Here is a 23,521-nt window from a genome sequence, read left to right as displayed (position 1 = left end):
CTGACAACCAGACCTCCTTGGACGGCAGGGACAGCATTGAGTAATCCGGTGGGGCAAAGTAGGGTTAGAACCACTGACTTTGGTTGGTGGGCAAGGAGAAGAAGGGGTCGTTCCTCAGATGCAAACCACTAGTACTTACTCATTTATTTAATGCTTTCATAGTTTGAAAAGAGATCCCATTTAAATCTGAAAACAAGTCATGGAGGCCAGGTGCAAAATGAAGAAACTTTTACAGAGGTTGTGATTCATCCAATAAATGTTTCCCCACAGATATATACTATTAATTCCCTTGTATTCCTGGCTCTGTACAGAGCTGACAATAAGTAAAACACTCAGCCTCTGTTTCTCAGTTATAAAATGACATTCCCCTCCACTTTGAAAAGTTTGTGATTCTAAGGTAGTGTTGAATATATCCACGGAGGAGGTAAATCACAGAAGAGAGGTGATTATTCCCTCTGATACAGTCTGAGTCTTGCTGGGGGTTTAAAATAACCAGTAAGTTTCTGAGTTGGGTGTTTGGAAGTCATCACCAGTAGGAAACTGCTTCCAGAGATATTTAGGAGATTTATAATTTATTGATTGGAATTTGATGTCTAACTGCAGGGGCTAAGGTGGAGAAGGAAATCAGGATGACTCTAAGTATGGTTACCTTAAAGCAGCCTAGCAGAATGATTAAGAGCAAGAGTTTTGTGGGTTTTTTTTAAGATTTTATTTATTTGACAGAGAGCGAGAGAGCACAAGCAGGGGTAGTGGCAGAGGAAGAGGGAGAAGCAGGCTCTCCACTGAGCAGGGAGCCCAACACAGGACTTGATCCCAGGACCCCAGGATCATGACCTGAGCCAAAGGCAGACGCTAAACTGACTGAGAGTTTAGGAGTCCAGCCAATTTGAATTTGGGTACTGTACTCAAGATGTTTGAGTCAGGATAAAGGTTTGATAACTGAAAAGTGTCTTTTTTTTTTTAAGATTTTATTTATTTATTTGACAGAGATAGAGACAGCCAGCGAGAGAGGGAACACAAGCAGGAGGAGTGGGAGAGGAAGAAGCAGGCTCAGCGGAGGAGCCTGATGTGGGGCTCGATCCCACAACGCCAGGATCACGCCCTGAGCCGAAGGCAGACGCTTAACTGCTGTGCCACCCAGGCACCCCGAAAAGTGTCTTTAGATTTGGTGTTGAAGAGCTCTTAATGACTTCAGGGAGAGGAATTTCTGTGGAACACTGAGGGCAGAATTCATGTTTCAGTGAATGGGAACTAACTAAATGGAGGCAGCCAGTCTAATTATGCCTCCAAGGAGCTTAGCTTAGAATGAAAGGAGAGACAGGGCAGTAAAGAGGAATATGGGTTACAAGAAAGGTTTTTGTTTGTTTGCTTTTTAGGTGGAAACAATAATGTACATGCATGTTGGTTCCCTGAGGGAAATTAGCCAATGGAGAGAAAGGTCGTAGGAACAGAAAATTGAGAAGGTTAACTGGTGGAGTAATGACTTGAGATAACTAGGAGGGAATGGGATATAGGGCACAAGTTAGTGTTGAGGATAGAAGAATGAATCCTTTTTCTCTGACTTATGAGAGAAGAAAGTGTACAGATAAAGGTAAGTTGAGGTGTAGGTGAGGACAGAGAAAAATAGAGGGAATTCTTGCCTGATGGCTTCTGTTACCTCTGTAAAGCTGGCAGCTGGGCTGTTAGTTCAGTGTGAGGTGATTGGGTCTAGTGGAGGTGTTTGGAATGGCCTCTGATGGGGATAGGAGAAGCACTCCCCTGAGATTGCTGGGCCTGGGATCTTCATGTCTAAAATGAGAGGAGGAAGTGCTGCTTTCTGAGGTGTCTCATAGTCGATTGAGGGCCAAAGAAGAAGAAAAACAAAAATTGTAGGACTTTAAAATATATATATCATGCTGTAGAAATGAATTTTTAATGATGAGTAAAATTTAGGTGATGATTTAGAAATATTATTTTTTTGATTAAGAACAGATCAAGAAAAGTGATTCAAGAAGAGAGAGAATGGAGCAAAGTTTGTGATTTGGGTACCATAGGATTGTTTTCTGATTACTTTTTAACCTGTTTATGTAAAATGAGAATAATAATATCTCAGTGCTTGCATCATGATAAGTGCTTAAGAGAGAATAACACTTATCTTTATTATTCTGAGTTCCCTTTTCTTTTTTGGGCATGAAAAAAGTACTCTGGGAGACAGGAGACTTGGTTCTGGCCCTGCTCTGACTTGATGAAATATAGTACAAATGTAGAAAGATCTTATCTCAATGTGTTGCCTTTTGGCTCCTCACTCCCACCCCAGCTTCTTCGAACCACACCAAACCTAGCCCAGGAAGGTAGAATTTGGCAGGGCCTGGTATTGTTGATGACAGTATGTTAGGCATGGATCAGTGAAACAACAGCTTTTTAAATGTGTAAAGATTGTGCTTTTTGGTGGATCTCAAATTTCCAGAGGCTAACATTGTAGCCAGTGGGTCAGTAAATTTACTCGCAATTAGTTAAAGGTCACTCTGGAGGGTGGTTTGAATGTAACACAAGATAATATCGGGATCCTAGAGTGGGACTGAAAATATATTTAAAAAGCTAGACACTTGTCAGATTTATCATCAGTCTGCTATGAAAAATGCCCTAGGTACTTTTTTAGGCGGTCATTCCATTGTCTAAACATAAAAGTTCATCCGTCTCAACTCATAGTAATAAAATTGTTTTGCGAGGTTTTTTAAAAAGATTTTATTCAAGTATTTGAGAGAGAGAGAGCACAAGCAAGAGTGGAAGGTGGAGGAAGAGGGAGAAGCAGACTCCCTGCTGAGCAGGGAGCCTGATGCAGGGCTCTATCCCAGGACCCTGGGATCCTGACGTGAGCCTAAGGCAGACGCTTAACAAACTGAGCCACTAGGGCACCCCTGTTTTGCAAGTTTTTAAAATTATTTTATAAATAATTATTTTAAACAGTTAATTTACTATTTATTTTTATTAAAATTACTAAGTAAATTATATAAATTTTTGATTATTTAACATTTTAACTTATTAAAGTTATTTCAGAAAGCAGTCAAGTATTACATGCTTGTTGTAAAACCTTCAAATTGCAGGAAACTATGGTAAATAAAAGTGAAATTTTCTCCCCTGACGTTTGCCACTTCCAACCCATAATTATAAATAAATAAAACATGTTTTGTTCATAAATGCCATCTTTCTAAGCAATATATTTTGCTACTTTTTGGAAGTAACACTATATCATAGAAGTCTTTCCCTATAGTCATAGATACTCCGTTGGATTGAGGTATAATTAATTTAGCCAGTAGCCTACTGATGGATTTAGGTTGTTTCTAATTTTTTGCTATTACATATCATAAGAAATGTATTTGTGCATATCCTATAAGATACAGGATAAATTCTTTTTTTTTTTTTTTTTTTTTTTTTTTAAAGTTTTTTTTTTTTTNTCGACAGAGATAGAGACAGCCAGCGAGAGAGGGTACACAAGCAGGGGGAGTGGGAGAGGAAGAAGCAGGCTCATAGCAGAGGAGCCTGATGTGGGGCTCGAACCCATAACGCTGGGATCACGCCCTGAGCTGAAGGCAGACGCTTAACCGCTGTGCCACCCAGGCGCCCCAAGATACAGGATAAATTCTTAAAAGTAGAATTATTTGGTCAGAAATAATGTTTTGTGTTGTGTGTGTGTGCGCGCGCTAATGGATATTGCCAAATTGCTTTCTAAAAAGACCATACCAAATTCTGTTTCCACCAGAACTTTTACTCATACCTTCACTAATATTGAATATTTTTCTTTTGAGATCCACAATTTTTTCTGGATAATTTTATAAGTCTTCCACAAGAACTTTAAAATCAATTTCTAAGAAATAACTTTGGGAATATTTTAACATTTACTTTAAAAGTCAATTTATGGCAAATTGATTTTACCTATGGAAGATAAGGTGTGTTTTTCCATCTTAATGCTATCTTCTGTGTATTTTGGTAGGAATAGTAAGCATATTAGTTAAACAGCCTATCTTTTCCATTTGTTACTATTTATGAAGCATTTATTATAGCATTCTATTGAAATGCCACTTTTGTTTTATACTGTGTTGGCCTTTCTGTGGATTTCTGTGGCTCTGTGTGGTCCTGTACAAACTGTTTTGTTTTGTTTTTTAAGATTTTATTTATTTTTTTATTGAGAGAGAGAAAGTGTCCACACATGAATGAGCAGGGGAGAGGGGCAGAAGGGGAAGGGGAGGGAGAGAGAGAATCTTCAGCAGACTCTGCACTGAGCCCAGAGCCCTGTATGGGGCTTGATCCCACAACCCTGAGATCATGACCAGAGCTGAAACCAAGAGTTGGACTCTCTTTTTTTTTTTTTTTAATTTTATTTATTTATTCGACAGAGATAGAGACAGCCAGTGAGAGAGGGAACACAAGCAGGGGGAGTGGGAGAGGAGGAAGCAGCCTTCTAGCGGAGGAGCCTGATGTGGGGCTCGATCCCATAACGCCGGGATCACGCCCTGAGCCGAAGGCAGACGCTCAACCACTGTGCCACCCAGGTGCCCCAAGTGTTGGACTCTCAATTGACTGAGCCACTCAGGTGCCCCCAAACTGTTTTCTTTTTTGCCCATTTAAATATTGTAGCACTTATTTAACCCTCTCAGTATCAATTTATTGATTTGTAATTCGGCAAAACTGTTTATTTTGCAAAGTTATTGCAAGAATTAAAGATAATAGTTAAAGCACTTGCTACATATCTGGTAGGCTCTGAATGAAAACTGCTCTTCCTATCAACATCGTTGTCATTGATATGTGAGAACCCAGAGGGTCAGGGTGGCTGTTCTGAAAAATCACTAAATTTCATTTGGAATTTTATCTTAATTTATGAGCCACCTTCAGAGGTGAAGGGAAATTAGGATTTATTTATCACCTACAATGTTGTGCTAGACACTGTCCTAGGTGTTAGGGAGGTAGAATTAGCCATAGTCCTTGTTCTTCTGAAGTTTATGGTCTAGTGAGGAAGAAAGACAAATCAGTGATTGGGATGGGACACCTGGGAGGCTCAGTTGGTTAAGCATTAGACTCTTGATCTCAGCTCAGGTCTTGATCTCAGGGCCTTTTTTTTTTTTCTTAAAGATTTTATTTATTTCACAGAGAGGCAGCGAGAGAGGGAACACAAGCAGGGGAAGTGGGAGAGGGAGAAGCAGGCTTCCCGCTGAGCAGGGAGCCCGATGCGGGGCTCGATCCCAGAACGCAGGGATCATGACCTGAGCCGAAGGCAGATGCTTAATGACTGAGCCCCCCAGGCGCCCCTGATCTCAGGGTCTTGATTTAAGCCTTGTGTTGCACTCCATGCTGGGCATGGAGCATACTTTAAAAAAAAAAAAAACACAGTGACTGAGATACAGTGTGATAAAGTGCTAATTTAAAGGTAGTCACTGAATTATATGGGAGCATAGCAGAGGGAAATTTAAATTACTTTATTAATCCTCAGAGCTACTCTGCATTTTTATCCCATTTTTACAAATAAGGAAACTGAAACCATTAGTTTAGTAACTAAGGCCATACAGCTACTAAATGACAGAACTGGTATAAGGATTAATATGGGTCCATCTGATTCCACTGCCTCTGCCCTTCCTTTACATCTTTTAAACAGCTCAAAAATGTCACTTTTTACCCAAAATAGGCTTTAAATTTCTACTTTTAGAAGTAGTTTTACAGGGGCGCCTGGATAACTCCGTTGGTTAAGCATCTGCCTTCAGCTTGGGTCATGATTCCAGGGTCCTGGGATCCAGCCCCACAAAGCACCGCATGGGGCTCCCTGCTCAGCGGGGAGCCTGCTTTTCCCTCTCCCTCTGCCCTTCCCATGGCCCCTGTTCATGTGCACACTCTCTCTCAAATAAATAAAATCTTAAAAAAAAAAAAAAAGAAATAGTTTTATAGAAAGGTCTAAGGTAAGGAATACACCTTACTAAATTTCAGATTTTCATTCACTTCTTACCAGTTTGAGGCCTTTTCTTATTTCTAGGTTAGATTGTTAATTGGCTTAAATAGCATTGAAGGGGCTTTTGTCTTTTGAGGAATAGAGTGGCAAAATTCTGTTTCTTTGTTTTTATGTCAACATCTGAAAATGTTCACATTTGTTTAAATAGGGGAAGCTGAGCCCAGAGCTACATGTATACAGATTATCTTATCAAAATGTATGGACATAAAGCAATCTGAAGGAAATTCAAGACCACAAAACTTACTGACTGAAGCACATTGTACTGTTCATAACAAGAATAAGACTATTTGGAGAAAGACCTTGTTATTCTGTGAAATCACGATGGAAACAGAAGAACACCAACAGCCATGGAAGACAGCCTTTTACTCAGAATTACCTAAAGTGGTGAGAATTCAACCACAGAATTTTGGAGTGGTTGCTAATTATAAGGATGTCTGTGTTTGTTTAGGTTTTTTTTCTCACAAAGAAAAGTAAATTTTATAGGTAGAGTTTGAAAATTTTGTGAACTTTAAAAGTTATATAGCTACATCTAGTAGGCAATTTACCTAGTGCAGATTACAAACATCAGGTACCTGGCAGGATGCTATGAATCTAGTGGCTACTTGAGAAGTTTTTACTGATTGTATTCTCTTGTTTTAGGAACTTCATGCCCATCTGAATGGATCCATTAGTTCTAAAACCATGAAGAAATTGATAGCCAAGAAGCCAGACCTTAAAATCCATGATCAGATGACTGTGATTAACAAGGGAAAAAAAAGAACTTTAGAAGAGTGAGTTTGGGGAGCTTGTGGACATACTTCTTTTTATCTCTATGACTGTTTTGAGATTGTAAATAGTCTGTAAGAATCCAGATTTTAGTAATTAAAGGAATTGGGTAGCCATCTGGTGTGGAGAGTATACCTTGACATATAGCATTTTTCTCCACCTTTTAGACTGTTGACAGTATTTTTCATGATTTATGTTGTTTGTAAAGTTATACTGTATTAGAATATTCTTTAGACGTGAAAATGTAGGCTTATTGAATTTTCTCCCTGTTTGCTGCTGTTAGCAGGGGGTGAGGGTGTGGCAAAGGGAAACTAGTATTTCCCACTTAAAAGTAACATTTTGTTTTCAGTCATTTGATTATCCTTCCTATTCTGTAGTTTTTTATAATATATAACTAGTATTAGCCTAAAATATATTCATTGAATTTAGTGGGTTTGTCTTGAGTGACAAGTTTTTGATGACTAGAATATGTTAAAACTTTTCCTGTTGCAGATGTTTCCAGATGTTTCAGATTATTCATCAACTTACTAATAGCCCTGAAGATATTCTAATGGTGAGAAATGAAGAATTTTTAGAGTGGTTTAAAAATCATTAAGTAATCTATGCCTTTCTGGTATTGCACATGAGTTTTTGCTTTCATCAAGAGTCAAATGAAAAATATTTTCCGCTTTTTTATGGCAACTCTTTTCAAAACCAATGTAAGACGTTTGCCAAGAGCTAATATTAAAAGACTACATTCACTGTAAAAGATCTGAGAAAAGAACCAAGATCAATGTATTCTGTTACACAGAGGATAAACTCTTGTCCTGTTTTCCATATATAACATATTATATTAAATATTTGACAGTAGATGGGCATTTCTTTGATAAGGCTTTATCTGCATTGCTTGAGATACTTTAACTGCCTGGGTGGACAGTGTAGAGAATGAAGTTCAATAAGTACTTAGAGATTGAATGGTTAATCCCTAGTCCTTCCCTCTGGGGCTGAAGGACTAGAGGATACCCCTGTGTTCTCGTATCTCTTGCCCTGTGATACCAGACTCTGATATGGAAGACTGGCTTCTGTATCATTGTCTGACTAGGGTAACATTTTAAAATGTACTCTTTGTAGATGGAGAAAAACAGAATCCTACCGGTATTCTTAACCATTAGAAAAAAATGCAGAGTAAGAGGTACAGCCTTTGTTTCTCAAGAACTCACTTTTGACTGGTCAGGAAAGAATTTTCCTTCTTGGCTGAGACTGATCCTCATGATAAGTATTAAGTAAATCAGTCACCTTTTGGAGGAGAGTTAACTCTAAAAGTTTAGTTCAACAAAAGTTGCCCAAGTGCCCACAATGTTCTAGGCACTCCGCTAAAGACTCCAAGATAGATGGACATGGTCCTTGCCCCCTGAGGAATTTATAGTTAGGTTAGAGAGACAGACCCATAAGCAGAAAAAACCAACATGATAAGGTAAGCTGTGTGTTAGAGATACACACAGGGATTTATAAGAACCCAAAGGAGGATTGCCTAATTAGCCACTCAACAGATACCATTGAATGCTGCTAGGATTGTCCCACTTCCTGTTGTTGATTTTAACAGAGCAAAACTGATGAAATCTTGGATTCTGAGAGCTTATCTAGGGGTACAGTAATGCCATGCTCGTTATTTTATTCCTTTCAAAGTTGGTAAAAACCTTTATTAAAATGAGGTAAGGGGTGTCTAGATGGCTCAGCCAGTTAAGCGTCTGCCTTCCGACTCAGGTCATGATCCCAGGGTCCTGGGATTGAGTCCTACGTCAGCAGGGAGTCTGCTTCTCCCTTTCCCTCTGCCTCTCCCCACTACTTGTGCTTTCTCTCTTGCTCTCTCTCAAATAAATACACTACTAAAAATAAAATGAGGTAAGAAGGGGCCCCTGGGTGCTCGGCTCAGGTCAAGATCTCAGGGTCATGAGATTGAGCCCTGCCTTAGGCTCAGTGGGAAGTCCTCTGCTCCCTCTGCCCCTCCCCCAACTCTTGCACAATCATGCGCTTGTGCACACCCTTGCGCACACCTACATGCTCTGTCTCTCTCTTTCTCTCAAATAAATAAATCTTTTTAAAAATATAAAATAAAATGAGTTAAGGAATTAAGATTCTGTGATTTGACTTAGTGGTACTAAAATAAGCAACTTTAGGTGGTTCAGAAGGATGACACTGAGAGTGATTATAATAACATTCACATATAATAAATGAACCCTGTGTGGAAGTAAGCCAAGAGATTGTTTGTTCATAAATGTGGGACCAAGAGTGAGTGGATCACTTAACAGTCTAGTTAAGATGACCTGGATGTAATCTCAAAGAGAAAGGATTGGAATGTGCCTGAAACAATTATATTAACTATTACGTGTGCCAGACACTACATTCAAGACAACTTTCTGAGGTGGGTGTTTTTATTACCTTTTCGCAGATGAAAAAACCCCTGAGGCTTAAATTGATTACATGTAACTTGTTCAAGGTCACTCACAGAGAGAGTAAGTGGCATAATTGAGGGGCTCCTAGGTGGCTCAGTCGTTAAGCGTCTGCCTTCGGCTCAGGGTGTGATCCCAGCGTTATGGGATCGAGCATCGCGTCAGGCTCCTCCGCTGAAAGCCTGCTTCTTCCTCTCCCACTCCCCCTGCTTGTGTTCTCTCTCTTTCTCTGGCTGTCTCTCTCTCTGTCAAATAAATAAATAAAATCTAAAAAAAAAAAAAAAAAGTGGCAGAATTGACTATCTTTGGTTCCAGAGCCCATGCTCTTTCTCATTCAAGAGATGCAATCTTACCATCCTTTGAATAAGCAGAAACTTAACTAATTGTGACATACTCTAACTGAAGAAGGAACTCAAATAAGAGTTTTCCTCAGTACCAGTTGCAGCATGGAGCAGAAAGGGCTGAATCTGGCATAAACACATGTGGACCCCAAGGAAGTGTTACTGGACCTGTGTAGGGATGATTCCACAGGCCTCACTGTGGCCTAGATAAATTTTCCCATTGCTCTCATTCCACACTTGCCGACAGCCTTCTGTTGTTCTGTTGGGTTTCACTGGTAGCTCAAGAAACCAGGAAAGAGGGTGCCTTGGATAGTAGCTATGGCACTGAGTCATCAGTCACTGAGGACTGCCACTTCATACCCTCACTTCACCCTCCTTGTCATTGCATACATAACAGATAGGCTTCTGCATTAGCCACATGTGAGCTGGGGTAGAGGGAGTTGGCCTCTGTGTGTCTGCTCTGGAGCCAATGACAAGATGCAGTTCCTCAGCCTGCATAGATGAGGCCCACACTCCGGTGGTAGCATTGGCACCAACATGGAATTTGGGGGGCAGCAGTGCCATGGGGTCCAGTGCCTGTGATGATGGTACAGAAGCTGCAGGGCCATGCCCGGTGGTGGAGGAAGCAGTGGTGTCTTGCTTGGTCCAAGAGTATCACCTGATTTTGAATGCTTTTGTCTTGTCCTGAGCTGTGTAGTCTCTGAGGCTGATTCTCCAGACCTCCTGGTGAATCTGAGTTTAGTATATTTATATTCTAATATTATAATAAATTACTTTTTGGCTTTAAGCGCACGCGCGCGCGCGCACACACACACACACACACACACACACACACACAAAACCAGATGAAGCCCAGAGCTTGGATTACAATGAATCCACCAAAGTAGTGCCACCGTGTTAGGCACCGTCTACACAATCACCCAGCCCTTGTTCCTTTGCCAGGACACTGCACTTGCCTGCACATGTGCATGTAGTCAAAACAGGTTAAGATTAGGGTACCAACTACAAGGACTAGCTAGGGCTGGTTGTCACAGCATTTCCAACCTGGTCCTTCTAGATTTGGTATTCTTTCTGGATTGATGGCAGAGAAGGAAAACATGCCTTCATCCTTTTGATACCATTTACCCTGGTCATTTGGTCATTTTTGGATTGTTGTAATTTGTGCTAATTAGATACCATGTTACTCATATTTATCACCCATTTTCTTTGCCAAAGAGAGATTTTTCTAAGTACTACTAGGGAAAATTTCACCCTGCCTGAAGAAACTCTTGAAGAATACAACTTATTCATAAATAACTTGAATAAGAACTTTAAGCCATGACTTTAAATGGTACATCAGTAATGTCTAATTGTTTTAGCCACTTATTTCCATACGTACCTTCCTAGTACCACACTACACACTCATAAGTACTTTTAGTTTTGCCTCATTTCTCTCTTTTATCAGCTGTTGTTATGAGCACTAGGAAGTGGAGAAATGGCTAAAAGGGAAGAAGAGAATAAAAAGTGTGTGTGATGTGCAGATTTGGATTTAATGTGAGAATGAGGGTTGTGATGGGAACTCTTGGAAGTGTTACAGTCTTATCACAGTCTCCAGTGGGGGGGGTATGACAAAGCAGGTCATCTTAACCACATGAGAGACTTGCAACATTTTTTGCAAATCAAATTTAGTACATGAAATAAAGCTGTAGAATTTGGCATTTTCACTGGGACCCTTACACTAACATCATCAATATGTGTTCGTTGCCTTAACTATCAGGTCACAAAAGATGTTATTAAAGAATTTGCAGATGATGGTGTCAAGTACCTGGAACTAAGGAGCACACCCAGAAGAGAAAATGCTACAGGTAAATGTACTTTTTTCCTCTATGCTTTGATGATTCACGTGTTTATGAGAATATGAAGCACTTTTACAGTGTTGTAGAGTCAACAGTCCAAATGTTTTTTTTGTTTGTTTTTTTAACATGCCAGATCTTATGATATACATTATTAATGAGTTGTTGAGTTAAAAAATCAGGTCAAGGATTATCTGTTTAAGGGAAATTAAAAGGCCTGGAAAAATTTTGTTGGTTCTTGTGTATTTTTTTCACTCTGAGAAAAAATAATACTTGCTCCTTAGAGTTATGCTGTCTTAAACAGAGGCTATTTCTTGCTCCTTACATCAAGGGCACTTGTGAGACAGTGTCACTGAGTAGATGCTGAATCATGTTTTATGACAATCACAGAAATGAAAGTTTTTCAGTCACATCTCAGAGACTGATTTTAGGCCTGGATCTTAGGCCAGGATCCAGCGGTGAGGTGGTAAAACCTCTCTGGATGGAGATGAATGGATCTGGATGTGGTCTAGAGAAATTTCCTGAAACCCTCTTTTCATAAGGGCAGCATGGAGAGATACTATGTAGTGTCATTGGGCCCCTCTTAGTCCTTTGTCTGTGACCTGAAAAGGCCCTGCCAGTTCATCTTGCGCCCTGACATGTGCAGCCCAGTCATACAGGGGATAAACTTTTTAAAACTACATAAAGTAAGTGTTGAAATGGGACAAGCAGAAGATTCTTATCTCGCATTTTTAAATTGTAGGATCAGTTCCAAATTACACTGGTGAGGACAATAAAAGGGAAGGAGAGAAGAAACCTGCCACTTATCAGAGCTAGTTTGCTCTTCGAATGGAGATTCCGAGGGGGATGCTAACCTGATGTGCAACAACAGGGGAATGGTTAAATAAAGGCTAATGGAGTATGAGGCAACCATTAAAAATATTTGCAAAGATACTATAAAGACTGGGGTATAACACTTAATACAGGACTGTATTAAATGACTGAACAGGATACATATGTACCTAGTAGCTTCTCATTTATTCAAAAAGATATGTATACTTAGAAAAACAGAGAGCGGTTATCTCTGAGTGGTAGGATTATAGGTTACTCATTTTTTTCTTTATAATTTTCTGTGTTATTGGAAATTTCCTGCCAAAAGTAAGCATTTTATTATTGGGTACGAGAATACCGTAGAGGAGGTTGTTCTGGAGAGTGCTCTTTTAGAGCCCCCCCAGAAGAAGAGGACTTGTACACCCAAAACTGGAAGAACTGCTCTAGTGCCCTGGATGGAAACACTGAGCCTGGCCAGGATTGAAGAGGCAGGAACCCAAGAGGGGATTTTTTTTTCTGGATCAGCAGGAAAACATTCTGCTAGTAAAGAGAAATGGTTTGTTTTTGTTTCTGTTTTTTTAGGGACAGGCATTAGAAAAGGGCTCTTCTTGTTTTGTTAGAACAGGCATTTTAGATTTTTATAGCAATTTGTGAGAATAGTTTTGTTTTTTAGTTTGTTTGTTTTTAACTAGGCTCGCCACTGAACACAGGGCTTGAACTCATGACCCTAAGATCAAGAGTTGCACGCTCTACCAGCTACGCCAGCCAGGCGCCCCTGTGAGAGTAGTTTTATGTCTGTTGAATCTAAGAATAATTTTTAAATGGGCTTATATTTTATGTCTTTTTTCATTTCTGCTTTCTAGTACTTCATTTTTAAAAAAATTATTAAAGCACTGTTAGCATTTATGAAAATGTACCCATACGGCTATGTTTTACCTCATCTTTAATCATGCCTTTGTCACAGCATAAAGTGAAAATGTGATTGTTCATAGAGGGATGCTAATGTTGAAGGATGAAATGGTTGATGATCTCTTCATAAATACTTTCTTAATGTCCTTTCCAGGAATGACTAAAAAGACTTATGTGGAATCTGTACTTGAGGGTATAAAACAGTCCAAACAAGAAAACATAGACATTGATGTTAGGTAAGAAGCATTGTACCTTAGTGGTCACCATTTAAAAAGCTAGAATGTGAAAATGTTATTATTTTGATCATGCATGTAATAGATTTTTATAAATCAAACAGTAACTGATGTTTATCTTAGAAAAATGGAGTCAAGAAATTTATTGCTTAAAGTTGAGAATGCTGTTCTGAATTTATTCATGTGACAATAAAATTCTGAGTACTGTTGCTCTAGAGAAGTACGGCTTCCCATTGCTCTTCCCATTGTTGGCCCATTGTGGCCTATAAGGTCCCACGTGATCTGGATGCCTCTCTTACTTCAACAGCCTTATGTGGACCACTTGTCATTATTACACACTGGTTTGCTCTCTGTTCCTCAAATAGGCGAAGACTTTCCCACCTCAGCACCTTTGTACTGTTAGTTTTGCCTAGAACACACTTCCCACCATATCCTTGCATGGCTGGCTTTTCATTATTGAGTTCTCAGTTTGGCTGTCACTTGCTCAGAGGGGCCTTCTTTGACCACCTTATCTAAAGTGTCCCCCCAAATCCTCTAGTAATCCTTTTTATTTCCTTTATGGCACTCTTCTTTAACAAGATCAGAAATTATGTTGTTTTATTTGTGCATACATATCCTCTAGAGTGTAAATTCATGAGGCCAGGAACTTTGTCCTTTGTTAGTACTTGGAACAGAGGTGACACATAATCAGGTCTCAATAAGTCCTTGGAGGAAGAAAGCTACCTGTATAGTTCCTGGCTATAAAATCTCTCCAAATTAAGCTTAACTAGACTAATACCCACACCCCTCCCCCAAAAAAGCAGGCAAAAGACAAAAAGAGAATTCGGAAATGAAGACCAACAAATGACCAATAAGTGTATAGGGAACTATTTAATCTCACTAATCAGATAATTTTATTTTCTTTAAAGATTTATTTGAGAGAGAAAGTGTGCAGGGGGTGGGGGAGGGTCAGAGGGCAAGGAAGAGAGAGAATCTCAAGCAGACTCCCCGCTGAGCATGGAGCCTGATGTGGGGCTTGATCTCACAACCCTGAGATCATGACCGCCAAAATCAAGAGTTGGATGCTTGGGGCGCCTGGGTGGCTCAGTCATTAAGCGCCTGCCTTCGGCCCAGGGCGTGATCCCAGGGTCCTGGGATCAAGCCCTGCATTGGGCTCCCTGCTCTGCTAGGAGCCTGCTTCTTCCTCTCCCACTCCCCCTGCTTGTGATCCCTCTCTCTCTGGCTGTCTCTGTCTCTCTCTGTCAAATAAATAAATAAAATCTTAAAAAAAAAAAAAAAGTTGGATGCTCAACTGACTGAGCCACCCAGGCACCCCAATCAGATAATTTTAAAAAGAAATATTACAATGCCATTTCAGTAGCCCCCCCAAAACAGGGTAATAACCACTGTTTGTGAACTTACACATTGCTAGTAAGTATGTGTAATAAATAAAACCTCTTTAAAAAGCAGTATGTATTAAGATGTATAAAAATGTTTCCTTCTGACCCAGCACTCCACTTCTAGAAATGTATCCTAAAGAAATAAATTGATTTTTTGGTAAGATTCTTTATTGTAGTGTTATTTATTTGTTTATTTATTTTAAAGATTTTGAGAGAGAGAATATGAGAGAGAGAGCATGAGCAAAAGGGAAGGACAGAGGGAGAAGCAGACTCCCTGCTGAGCAGGGAGCCCAGCACTGGGCCAGTCCCTGGACCCCAGGATCATGACCCGAGCCCAAGGCAGATGCTTAACTGACTGAGCCACGCGGGGGTCCCTATAGTGTTATTTATAACGAAAAGTGGAAAACATCCTAAAATATTTAGCAGAGGACAATTACATTATGTTATGTTCATATGATTTATATTGTTTTCTAACATTATTTAATGGCAGGAGAAATCATTTAAAAAAAAAGACTGCATTTACATATAGTTGATCCAAATTTTGTAAATAAATAAATGTTGGAGGAATTTCATTTGTGCGTAAAAAAATAGATAATAAATGCTGGAGGAAACTTATGCAATATTAACAGGGGTTCTCTGGGTATTAGATGCCTTGTAGAATTCCAGCTAACATGAAGAATAAATTTGTATCAGCTATTGGATACGTGTTTGAATTAGAATATTACCAGTTTTTTAACACTTAATGAAATAATGGATCTAAGTCTCCTGATGAGAGAACACACCACCACTTATGAAATACTGTTGCTAAAAAATTGAATCTGATCAAGCCTCTAGACTGGATCCAATTTTCGATTTATAGGCAATATAAGAGACAGAAGAAACAGGTTAACAACAGGAATTCACTCAGCAAAATGCACATTGTAGGAAACTTTATAGAACAAAGAATGTGGTTTCTTTAAATTCAAGAAATAAATTCAAGAAAAGTGGTGAGGGTTTGTGGAGAAGGGATAAGGTGGGGCATGGAGTACCTCTAGATTAAAAGAGACTTGGGATGCATTGACCAACACAATGCGTGGACTTTAGCTGAATTCCAAATCAAACTAAAAAACAAATGTAAGAATTAAAAAAAACATGAAACATTTAAGAATTTGAACACTAACTAGATGTTTGGTGCTATTTAGAAATTTATGTCTTTCCCTCTGGCAAAGTAAGCTGTCATGTCAGGATATATTTCTACTAAGTAATTTTTACATGTAGCTTGCCATACCTTTCTGGCCATACTCAGAATTGTCTTTTTCATCCTCACTGTATTTGTTTTCAACTGTGTTTTTCTTATATTAAAGGTATTTGATAGCAATCGACAGAAGAGGTGGCCCTTCAGTAGCCAAGGAGACCGTTAAACTTGCTGAAGAGTTCTTCCTCTCTACTGACAATACAGTTCTTGGCCTTGACCTCAGCGGAGACCCTACTGTAAGCCATTTTTCCTAAATACATTTTATTTCTGAAAAGTAGAATCAGCTTGGGGCTAAGGATTAGCTTGGGGCATCCTGTATTCTCCAGAAGTCTAGCAGACTCTCCCAGTAGATGAAGACCTATTCTTTTTTTTTTTTTTTTTTTTTTAAANAAAAAAAAAAAAAAAAAGGCAGGGGGCGGCACCTAGGTGGCTCAGTCAGTTAAGCATCTGCCTTCAGCTCAGGTCATGATCTTAGGGTCCTGGGATCAAGCCCCACGTTGGTGCTCCCTGCTCAGGAGGGAGTCTGCTTCTCCCTCTCCCCCCTGCTCATCTCTCTCTTCTCTCTCTCAAAATAAATAAAATCTTAAAAAAAAAAAAAAAAGACCTATTCTGCCCTGGATGACCAGAATGTCCATAGCAGCTGTTCTCAACCAGGATTCTGTGAAAGAAGTAAGCCCTCCAAAAAAGAAAAAAGAAAAAGATTTGAATGAGAGGAGAGAAATTAATTCATTACATGCAGTGCCTGTCTAATAATTAATATTTAATTATGGCTAGACCTTAATTATCTCATAGAACCCCCAATTAAGATAGGCTGGCCTAGAGCTTCGTGAATGTCAGATTCAAGCACAGTATCTCACTTGTGTCACTATTGACATTTTGGGCCAATAATTCTTTGTCCTGGGAGGATGTCCTGTGTATTGCAGGATGTTTAGTAGCATTCCTGTCTTCTCTACCCACTAGATACTAGTAGCACCCTTTTAGTTGTGACAACCAAAAATGTTTCCAGATACTGCCAAGTGTCCCTTTGGGGGGTGGTATAATTGCCCCTGATTGAAAACCACTGGATATAGAGAGTCCCACGAAACTGGTTCTTATGGTTTTGTTTAAACCTAGACCATTGTGCTCTTCTTTCATCCACTTGGTAGAAGCTTTCTTTGCTGTAATCATACAGGTTCCTGAATCAGGTGAGTTCCCCTCCTTAGCACTAGATATCTAGATTTCCTTACAGAAATAAAATTTGGTGACCTCTATATCTAGTATGGCTGAATGACCTTAGGTTCACTGATATGTGACTTAACATTCATGAGGGTAGGGATTGTGTCTTTGCGAACTTTATATTCCCTAAAGTGTCTAGCACATTGTAGGTGCTTTACAAATGAAATTTTCAAATGAGTCGATCTGCCATTTTTTTCCTTGCCATCAGTTTGCCTAGAATTCTCATGCATCTTCATTTTAACTTTTATCTTCAAGGTAGGGAAAGCGAAAGACTTCTTGGAACCTCTTTTAGAAGCTAAAAAAGCAGGCCTGAAGTTGGCATTGCATCTTTCAGAGGTAAATAATATTGTAAAATTAGGCTGGAGAAGATAGATTACAGTGAAAATAATAATCATTTATAAATGGCTAAAAGTAAACCCAGAGGTAAAAAAAAAAAAGTAGAGGAGGAAAATAGAAATGTTTTTAAATGTAAATTATAATGATAAAGGTATGACTTGCTTTAGCTGCTCTTGTTACTGTTTTTGTTTTTGTCATTCCCGAGGGTGGCTGTTGACTCACACTACCACTGTGTCATTAAAACAGCTGTTGACATCTTACTAGAGAAAATGCCTGAGTTTTCATCATCAGTCTTGTCACTGGCAAGCTGACACTGAGAAAAGCACCAGTGCATCTCACTTGTCCTTGTAGGGTAAGGGACTTGAATGTATCACATGCACTGGCGAGAAAGGAAGTAGCTCATCATTTTTTAAGGCTCATCAGAAGATCGGGTGCCCCTCATTGGGCCCCAGCTCCTTGGCAACATGAGCACAATGACAGATAATGTATAGATAATGGCTGGAGAACAGTCACTTTCTTAAGGACATTACTGTGAGGCAAACAAGGGAGTCAACTACACTTTCCCCTATTTTACAGATGGATTTACTTTATACCTCAGTATTTCTACCTTTTCCTTTCCTTTCCTTTCCTTTCCTTTCCTTTCCTTTCCTTTCCTTTCCTTTCCTTTCCTTTCTCCTTTCTCCTTTCTCCTTTCTCCTTTCTCCTTTCTCCTTTCTCCTTTCTCCTTTCTTTCTCCTTTCTCCTTTCTCCTTTCTCCTTTCCTTTTCCTTTTCCTTTTCCTTTCTTTTTGACATACGAAAAGCTATACACGATTAATGTATACAGCTTGATGAGTCTGGAGTTTATTGTCTCAAGTGCAGGAAATAATACTTAGGCTACTTACCTCACAGGGTTATTTGTGAATATTAAATGCAGTAATGTATAAAGGTTGAATAGCATCATGATTTAAAGATTAAGGAAAAAATTGGAGTTTCTTGTCAATACTGATGTTTTTCATGTGTATGAGCAGAGTCAGTAATCTGGTGGCAGAACTTAAAATCTAGGATCTATGTTTCCACACTCTGATCATAAAGATCTTTCACTCATAGGACATCCTCTTGCTGACCTAACTGATGTCTGATTGAAGCTCTTGGTCAATAAAATGGAACAGCCAGCATGTGTTACTCTGACCAGTTATCTGTGGTCTTTGTGCACAGCATCAGATCAGAACCCTCTCTTTACCTTAATCTCTGTTGCTTTTCTTTTTCTTTTTCTCTTTTCTTTTGTCTATTTGTTTTTAAAATTTTTTAAAAATTTTCTTTATTCTGTTGCTTTTCTTGTTTGAGCTGTTGGATATAAAACATTTCATTTCAACGTGTTATGGTCATTTGTCTTGTATCTAGTAGATAAAGAGTACAGCTAGACCTTTTCAGGGTAGTTGTGGTATGTATGTAGCTAGCCGTGTCAAAATAAAACATGAATGGGGTGCCTGGGTGGCTCACTTGGTTAGGTGTCCGACTCTTGATTTCCACTCAGGTCATGATCTCAGGGTTGTGAGATCGAGCCTTGCATGGATTCTGCGTGGAGTCTGCTAGAGTTTCTCTCCTCCCTCTGTCCCTCCCCCCACCCCACTCCCACTCGTTCTCTCTCTTTCTCTCAAATAAATAAATAAAATCCTTAAAAAAATAAATAAAAAATAAAATAAAATATGAGCACAGTGCACAGAGAATCTGGGCCCTGGAGTCAGATATAGCTCTATGACTTTACACAACTTTTTTTAAAAAAATAGAACCACAAAAGTTAGGTAGGAATATCTGAAGAAATTCCAAGTGTAGAGAAGTGTAACGTAGAAGGGGGAAAAAAAAGGGAAAGAAAGGTCCCTTTCTGATTTCATTTCTGCTCCCGAGTTGATCCTGTTACTTCTTCTGAACTTTAATTTTTTCATCTTAACTTTATAAGATACTTGTGAGGTTTAAAGGAGAATTTATGTGAAAAGGCACAAAGCAGGTCTAAAAGTGTTTATTATTATTACTCTTGTTAACTTTAATTATTATTATCATTGAAATGAATCTAGAAGAATATTGGGAAATGAATGGGAAAATAAAGGCAAAGAAGAGAGCTGGGAAGGTATAGGTAGTTCAGCTTCCCAAATGTCTCCATTATCTTCTCTGAGGGACAAAGTGGCTGGCTACAGAAGTAAGTACCTTTAAGAACCGCTGAAAGGGGTTATTAATGCCCTCTCTCCCCCTTTTTTTTGAGATTCCAAACCAAAACAAAGAAACACAAATACTTCTGGATCTGCTTCCTGACAGAATTGGGCATGGGACATTTCTCAACTCCTCTGAGGGAGGATCCCTGGCTCTGGTAGACTTTGTGAGGCAACACCAGATACCACTGGGTAAGGCTTAGGGCTTTGCATCCTCCAGATAAGACTCTACGTTTGTCCCCAGCCACCAGATTGCAACCCATATGTGCAGAAGTACTGTTCTAAATATATGTGTCAGGGACACCTGGGTGGCTCAGTTGGTGAAGCTCAGCGGGGAGCCTGCTTCTCCCTCTGCCTGCCGCTCCTCCTGCTTATTCTCTCTCTCTCTCTGACATATAAATAAATAAAATCTTTAAAAAACAAAAACTAAATATGTAAATGTCATTTAGAAATTAAAAGTTGCTTGGTGCATGTGCCTCCTGAGCCTTAGTTAAGTAACAGAAAGTTTTAGCTTCCTTTAGAATATAAGCTCCATGAAAGCAGGGCCCTTGTCTTTCTTGTTCACGGCTACATTCCCCAGTTCTCGGAACTCAGTAATTATTATTTTGAAGGAATAAGAGTCATCTAGTATTTTAAAATGACTTTAACCAAATTAATATGTGTTATGAAAATGTGTGACATTTATTTAAAAATTACGGAAGATTCCAAGACATATTTTTGTACGTGTATTGACTGTTACACACTTGTCTACATACGTGTCCCTGAAGCTGCTTTTATTTAACAACAAATATTTATGAAGTGCCTATTCTGTTTCAGTCACTGTTCAAATTGCTAGGAATAGAGCAGTAAACAAAACAGGCAAGGTTTCTTTCTCAAGGAATTTATATTCTAGCATAGGTAAGAGAGACAGTAAACGGTTACACAAAAAATTGTCAGTGTTCTTTGAAGAAAATGAAACAGTTTGATATAATAGTGATGAGATAACCACTTTCAATTGGATGGTCAGGGAAGGCCTTCTCTGGAGGCAAAAAAGCAGTTGGCTGAAAACCATTTTACTGAATGATCAATTTGCTAAATTTACAATTTTATCAGTTTGTAAAAACACTTGTATGTGGGTGTGTGTTTTTTAATTAGAGTTTTCAGCAATTCATATGAGATTTTTTTTTCTTTTTACTAAGGACATTTTTAAACATCCACAGAAGTTGAGAAAATGGAAACCCCTTGCATAGTGATCTTAGTGTGGTGGCCCAGCTCTGCACCCAGCAGTGTGAGGGGGCCAGGCTGCCATCCCTTGGACTGAGTGGCCCTATGTTGAGGCTGCCTTATCATACTGAGCAGACACCATCAACCAAGTCAGTGAAGTATTTCTGCTCTGGCTGCGGAGCTCAATATAGTATGTCAAGGCAGGAATTTGTTAATAATAGAAGTCATTCTTAAGGAGGACTTACTTGCAGCAGACAGTGAATAGATGGTTGTCTGAGTAAAGGAGTTTAGGGGTTTTCTTTAAGTCCATTCCTGCTCGTGGCTTTTTATAATACTGTAGCCCTCAGGCAGTGCTATCATTTTGTTTTAGCCTCCACTATAAGACCAGGAAGAAGTACAGCAACCCTTCCAAAATTCCTTCATGATTCTTCCCTGCTTTCTCCACAGTAACTGGCTCACAGCATTTCTCTTTCCTCTCCATTTTGGATAAAATAAAGCACATTGCTGTGAAGGGGATATTAATTCCCTGCCTGGTATATTTGCTGCCAAAAGTTACAGCACACTAATTGAACTACAAATTTTCACACATAAGGTCAATTTTGTAAAGTAATGAATTATTGAAAATTAGCATACCTTGGAAAAATTTCTCATATCTACTTGGTGAACACTGATGAATGAGTCTACTAATCTGCTTTTAATAAGAGACTTTTTCCTTTCATCCAGAACTCTGTTTGACCTCAAACATCAAAAGTCAGACAGTTCCATCTTATGACCAGCATCATTTTGGATTCTGGTACAGCATCGCCCATCCATCTGTGATCTGTGTAAGGTGTTTTGTATGAAGTATTTTGCTCCTTTTTCGTTCCATTGTTGCATCAGGTCAGACATTCACTGCTAGCAGACTGCCTCATGTCCCTCAGGGTGCTGCCCAAGTAGAGGAGTGGGAGAGGATCAGGGCATGAGAGGCTCCAGAGGGCCAAGGTGACTCAGGTTTGGCTCTATGGGTAAAGGTCCTGTTGGTGCCCCAGAGGACATATTAAAAAAAAAAAAAAAAAAAACCACTGATGCCCGAGTACCCAGCCCTTGAGATTCTGTCTCATTTGATCTGGGGTGAGTCCTGTACACAATACATTTTAAAAGCTTCCTAGTGATTTTAATATGGAGCCATGGTTGAGAGCCACTGCCCTGGTGTTTCTGGTTTTTGTTTTAAAAAGGATAAACAGGCCTATTTAGTTATAGATATGCCTGGATGCATATATAGACCTGTTTAGACTCTTAAAAGAAGCAAGGTAAATAGGAAAATAGACTAAATATAAGTTACTGTTTTTTAAAAAATCATTTCCTTGTTCATTTTAAACTTTAGTTGTTTTTTGGGTTTTTTTTGTTGTTTTTTTTGGCAGACCGATGATAAGGGTGTTTTTGCAACACACCTTTCTCAAGAGTACCAGCTGGCAGCTGAAACATTTAATTTGACCCAGTCTCAGGTGTGGGATCTGGCTTATGAATCCATCGACTACATCTTTGCTTCTGACAGCACCAGGTCTGAACTGAGGAGGAAGTGGAATCATCTGAAACCCAAAGTGTTACATTTTTAAGCTGCAATGAGGTGAACTACTTTTGAGTGTGTGTTGCAACCAAGATCTTCCCGCCATATCCCGCTTAGTAAACTGTCCACTCCCTCTGAAGCACAGCCAGGTACCACGGGCTCCATCACCAGCACCTTATTCATGGGTGCTGCCCAGTAAATGTTTTAAACTGACTGGCAGACTCTGAGGTCTTACAGAGCTTACCTTACCTTACAGAGCTTACCTTCCTGCTTACAGAGCTTACCTTCCTGCTGTGTACTGGAAGGGACTTGAAAGTGGCTGCTAACTAAACTCCCCGTTCCATCAGAGATTTGACTTAACAGTCCCTCTCCATTAGTGATCATAAAACTCTAGGAAAATCAAAGGAATTTCTCCTGAGGAAGTTTTGGAATAACTAGTCTAAAGATGGGGAGAGTGAAAACAGATTGCCACCAAAACCTTTAAGCCTTGTAGCTTGTGACAACAGTGCTCTGTATTTTGTTTTGCTTCTTTTACTCAAACTCCCTTCACTTAAGTATTCCCCAGAACTGTTGACTCCAGGCTATACTGCATACCATGGATTTTTGTGAATACCCAATAGTCAGAGTTAATCTACTTTGGATGACCCTAGTGACAGATAAAGCTAGCTTCTGAGATCTGGCTTTGCCCCTCTCATGATTGATCCCCCTGGAATAAGGTGGTGGGTGTTTTTAAATGTTCCTACCTTACCCTTCTGTTATTTTGACCATAATGTAGCTATACCAACCAGACACTTCTAGAGGTCTAAGGTACTTTAGGCTTCTATTTCCTGCCTTTAATCGACTTCCAGTTGTTCCAAAGTTTTGTTTCTGAAAAAGCACCATGGTGGGTATAGGAGTAATTTAACTCCTAACTAAAATATATCCATATAACATGTTACTTTAAGCACCATGATATCAGAGAATATATACCATTTTATATGTCTAAACTTTGATATGCATCTCACTGGATTGTTAAGTGTATAGGAGTAAAGTTTTCATTGCAGATTTTGAATCGAATAATGGAAGAATTGATTGCTCCTATCTCAGCTTCCCTTTCCTACCTGGTCACCATAAAAATAGTTCTCTACAAA

At 39.3% G+C, this 23,521-nt stretch overlaps 1 protein-coding gene across 3 annotated transcripts in view; it reads left to right on the top strand.

Moving 5' to 3' along the window:
• ADAL (adenosine deaminase like) overlaps nucleotides 1-23,521 on the top strand; it is a 24,242-nt gene extending 721 nt beyond the window's left edge. For 2 of the 3 annotated variants that reach the window (XM_011227461.3, XM_011227464.3), the window contains exons 2-11: nucleotides 6,123-6,358; nucleotides 6,614-6,744; nucleotides 7,232-7,292; nucleotides 11,266-11,353; nucleotides 13,215-13,296; nucleotides 16,016-16,142; nucleotides 17,377-17,457; nucleotides 19,696-19,834; nucleotides 21,569-21,669; nucleotides 22,246-23,521. In XM_011227461.3, coding sequence (XP_011225763.1) covers nucleotides 6,173-6,358; nucleotides 6,614-6,744; nucleotides 7,232-7,292; nucleotides 11,266-11,353; nucleotides 13,215-13,296; nucleotides 16,016-16,142; nucleotides 17,377-17,457; nucleotides 19,696-19,834; nucleotides 21,569-21,669; nucleotides 22,246-22,440 — 1,191 coding nt within the window. In that variant the 5' untranslated portion in view covers nucleotides 6,123-6,172 and the 3' untranslated portion in view covers nucleotides 22,441-23,521. The remainder of the gene's footprint in view (nucleotides 1-6,122; nucleotides 6,359-6,613; nucleotides 6,745-7,231; nucleotides 7,293-11,265; nucleotides 11,354-13,214; nucleotides 13,297-16,015; nucleotides 16,143-17,376; nucleotides 17,458-19,695; nucleotides 19,835-21,568; nucleotides 21,670-22,245) is intronic. The other variant, XM_034661056.1, reaches the window with a different exon arrangement.

Source organism: Ailuropoda melanoleuca, chromosome 5 (assembly GCF_002007445.2).
Source record: "Ailuropoda melanoleuca isolate Jingjing chromosome 5, ASM200744v2, whole genome shotgun sequence".
In the NCBI taxonomy this organism is placed as follows: Eukaryota; Metazoa; Chordata; class Mammalia; order Carnivora; family Ursidae; genus Ailuropoda; species Ailuropoda melanoleuca.
Note: the sequence above shows the minus strand (reverse complement) of the source record. Positions and strands in the feature narration are given on the sequence as shown.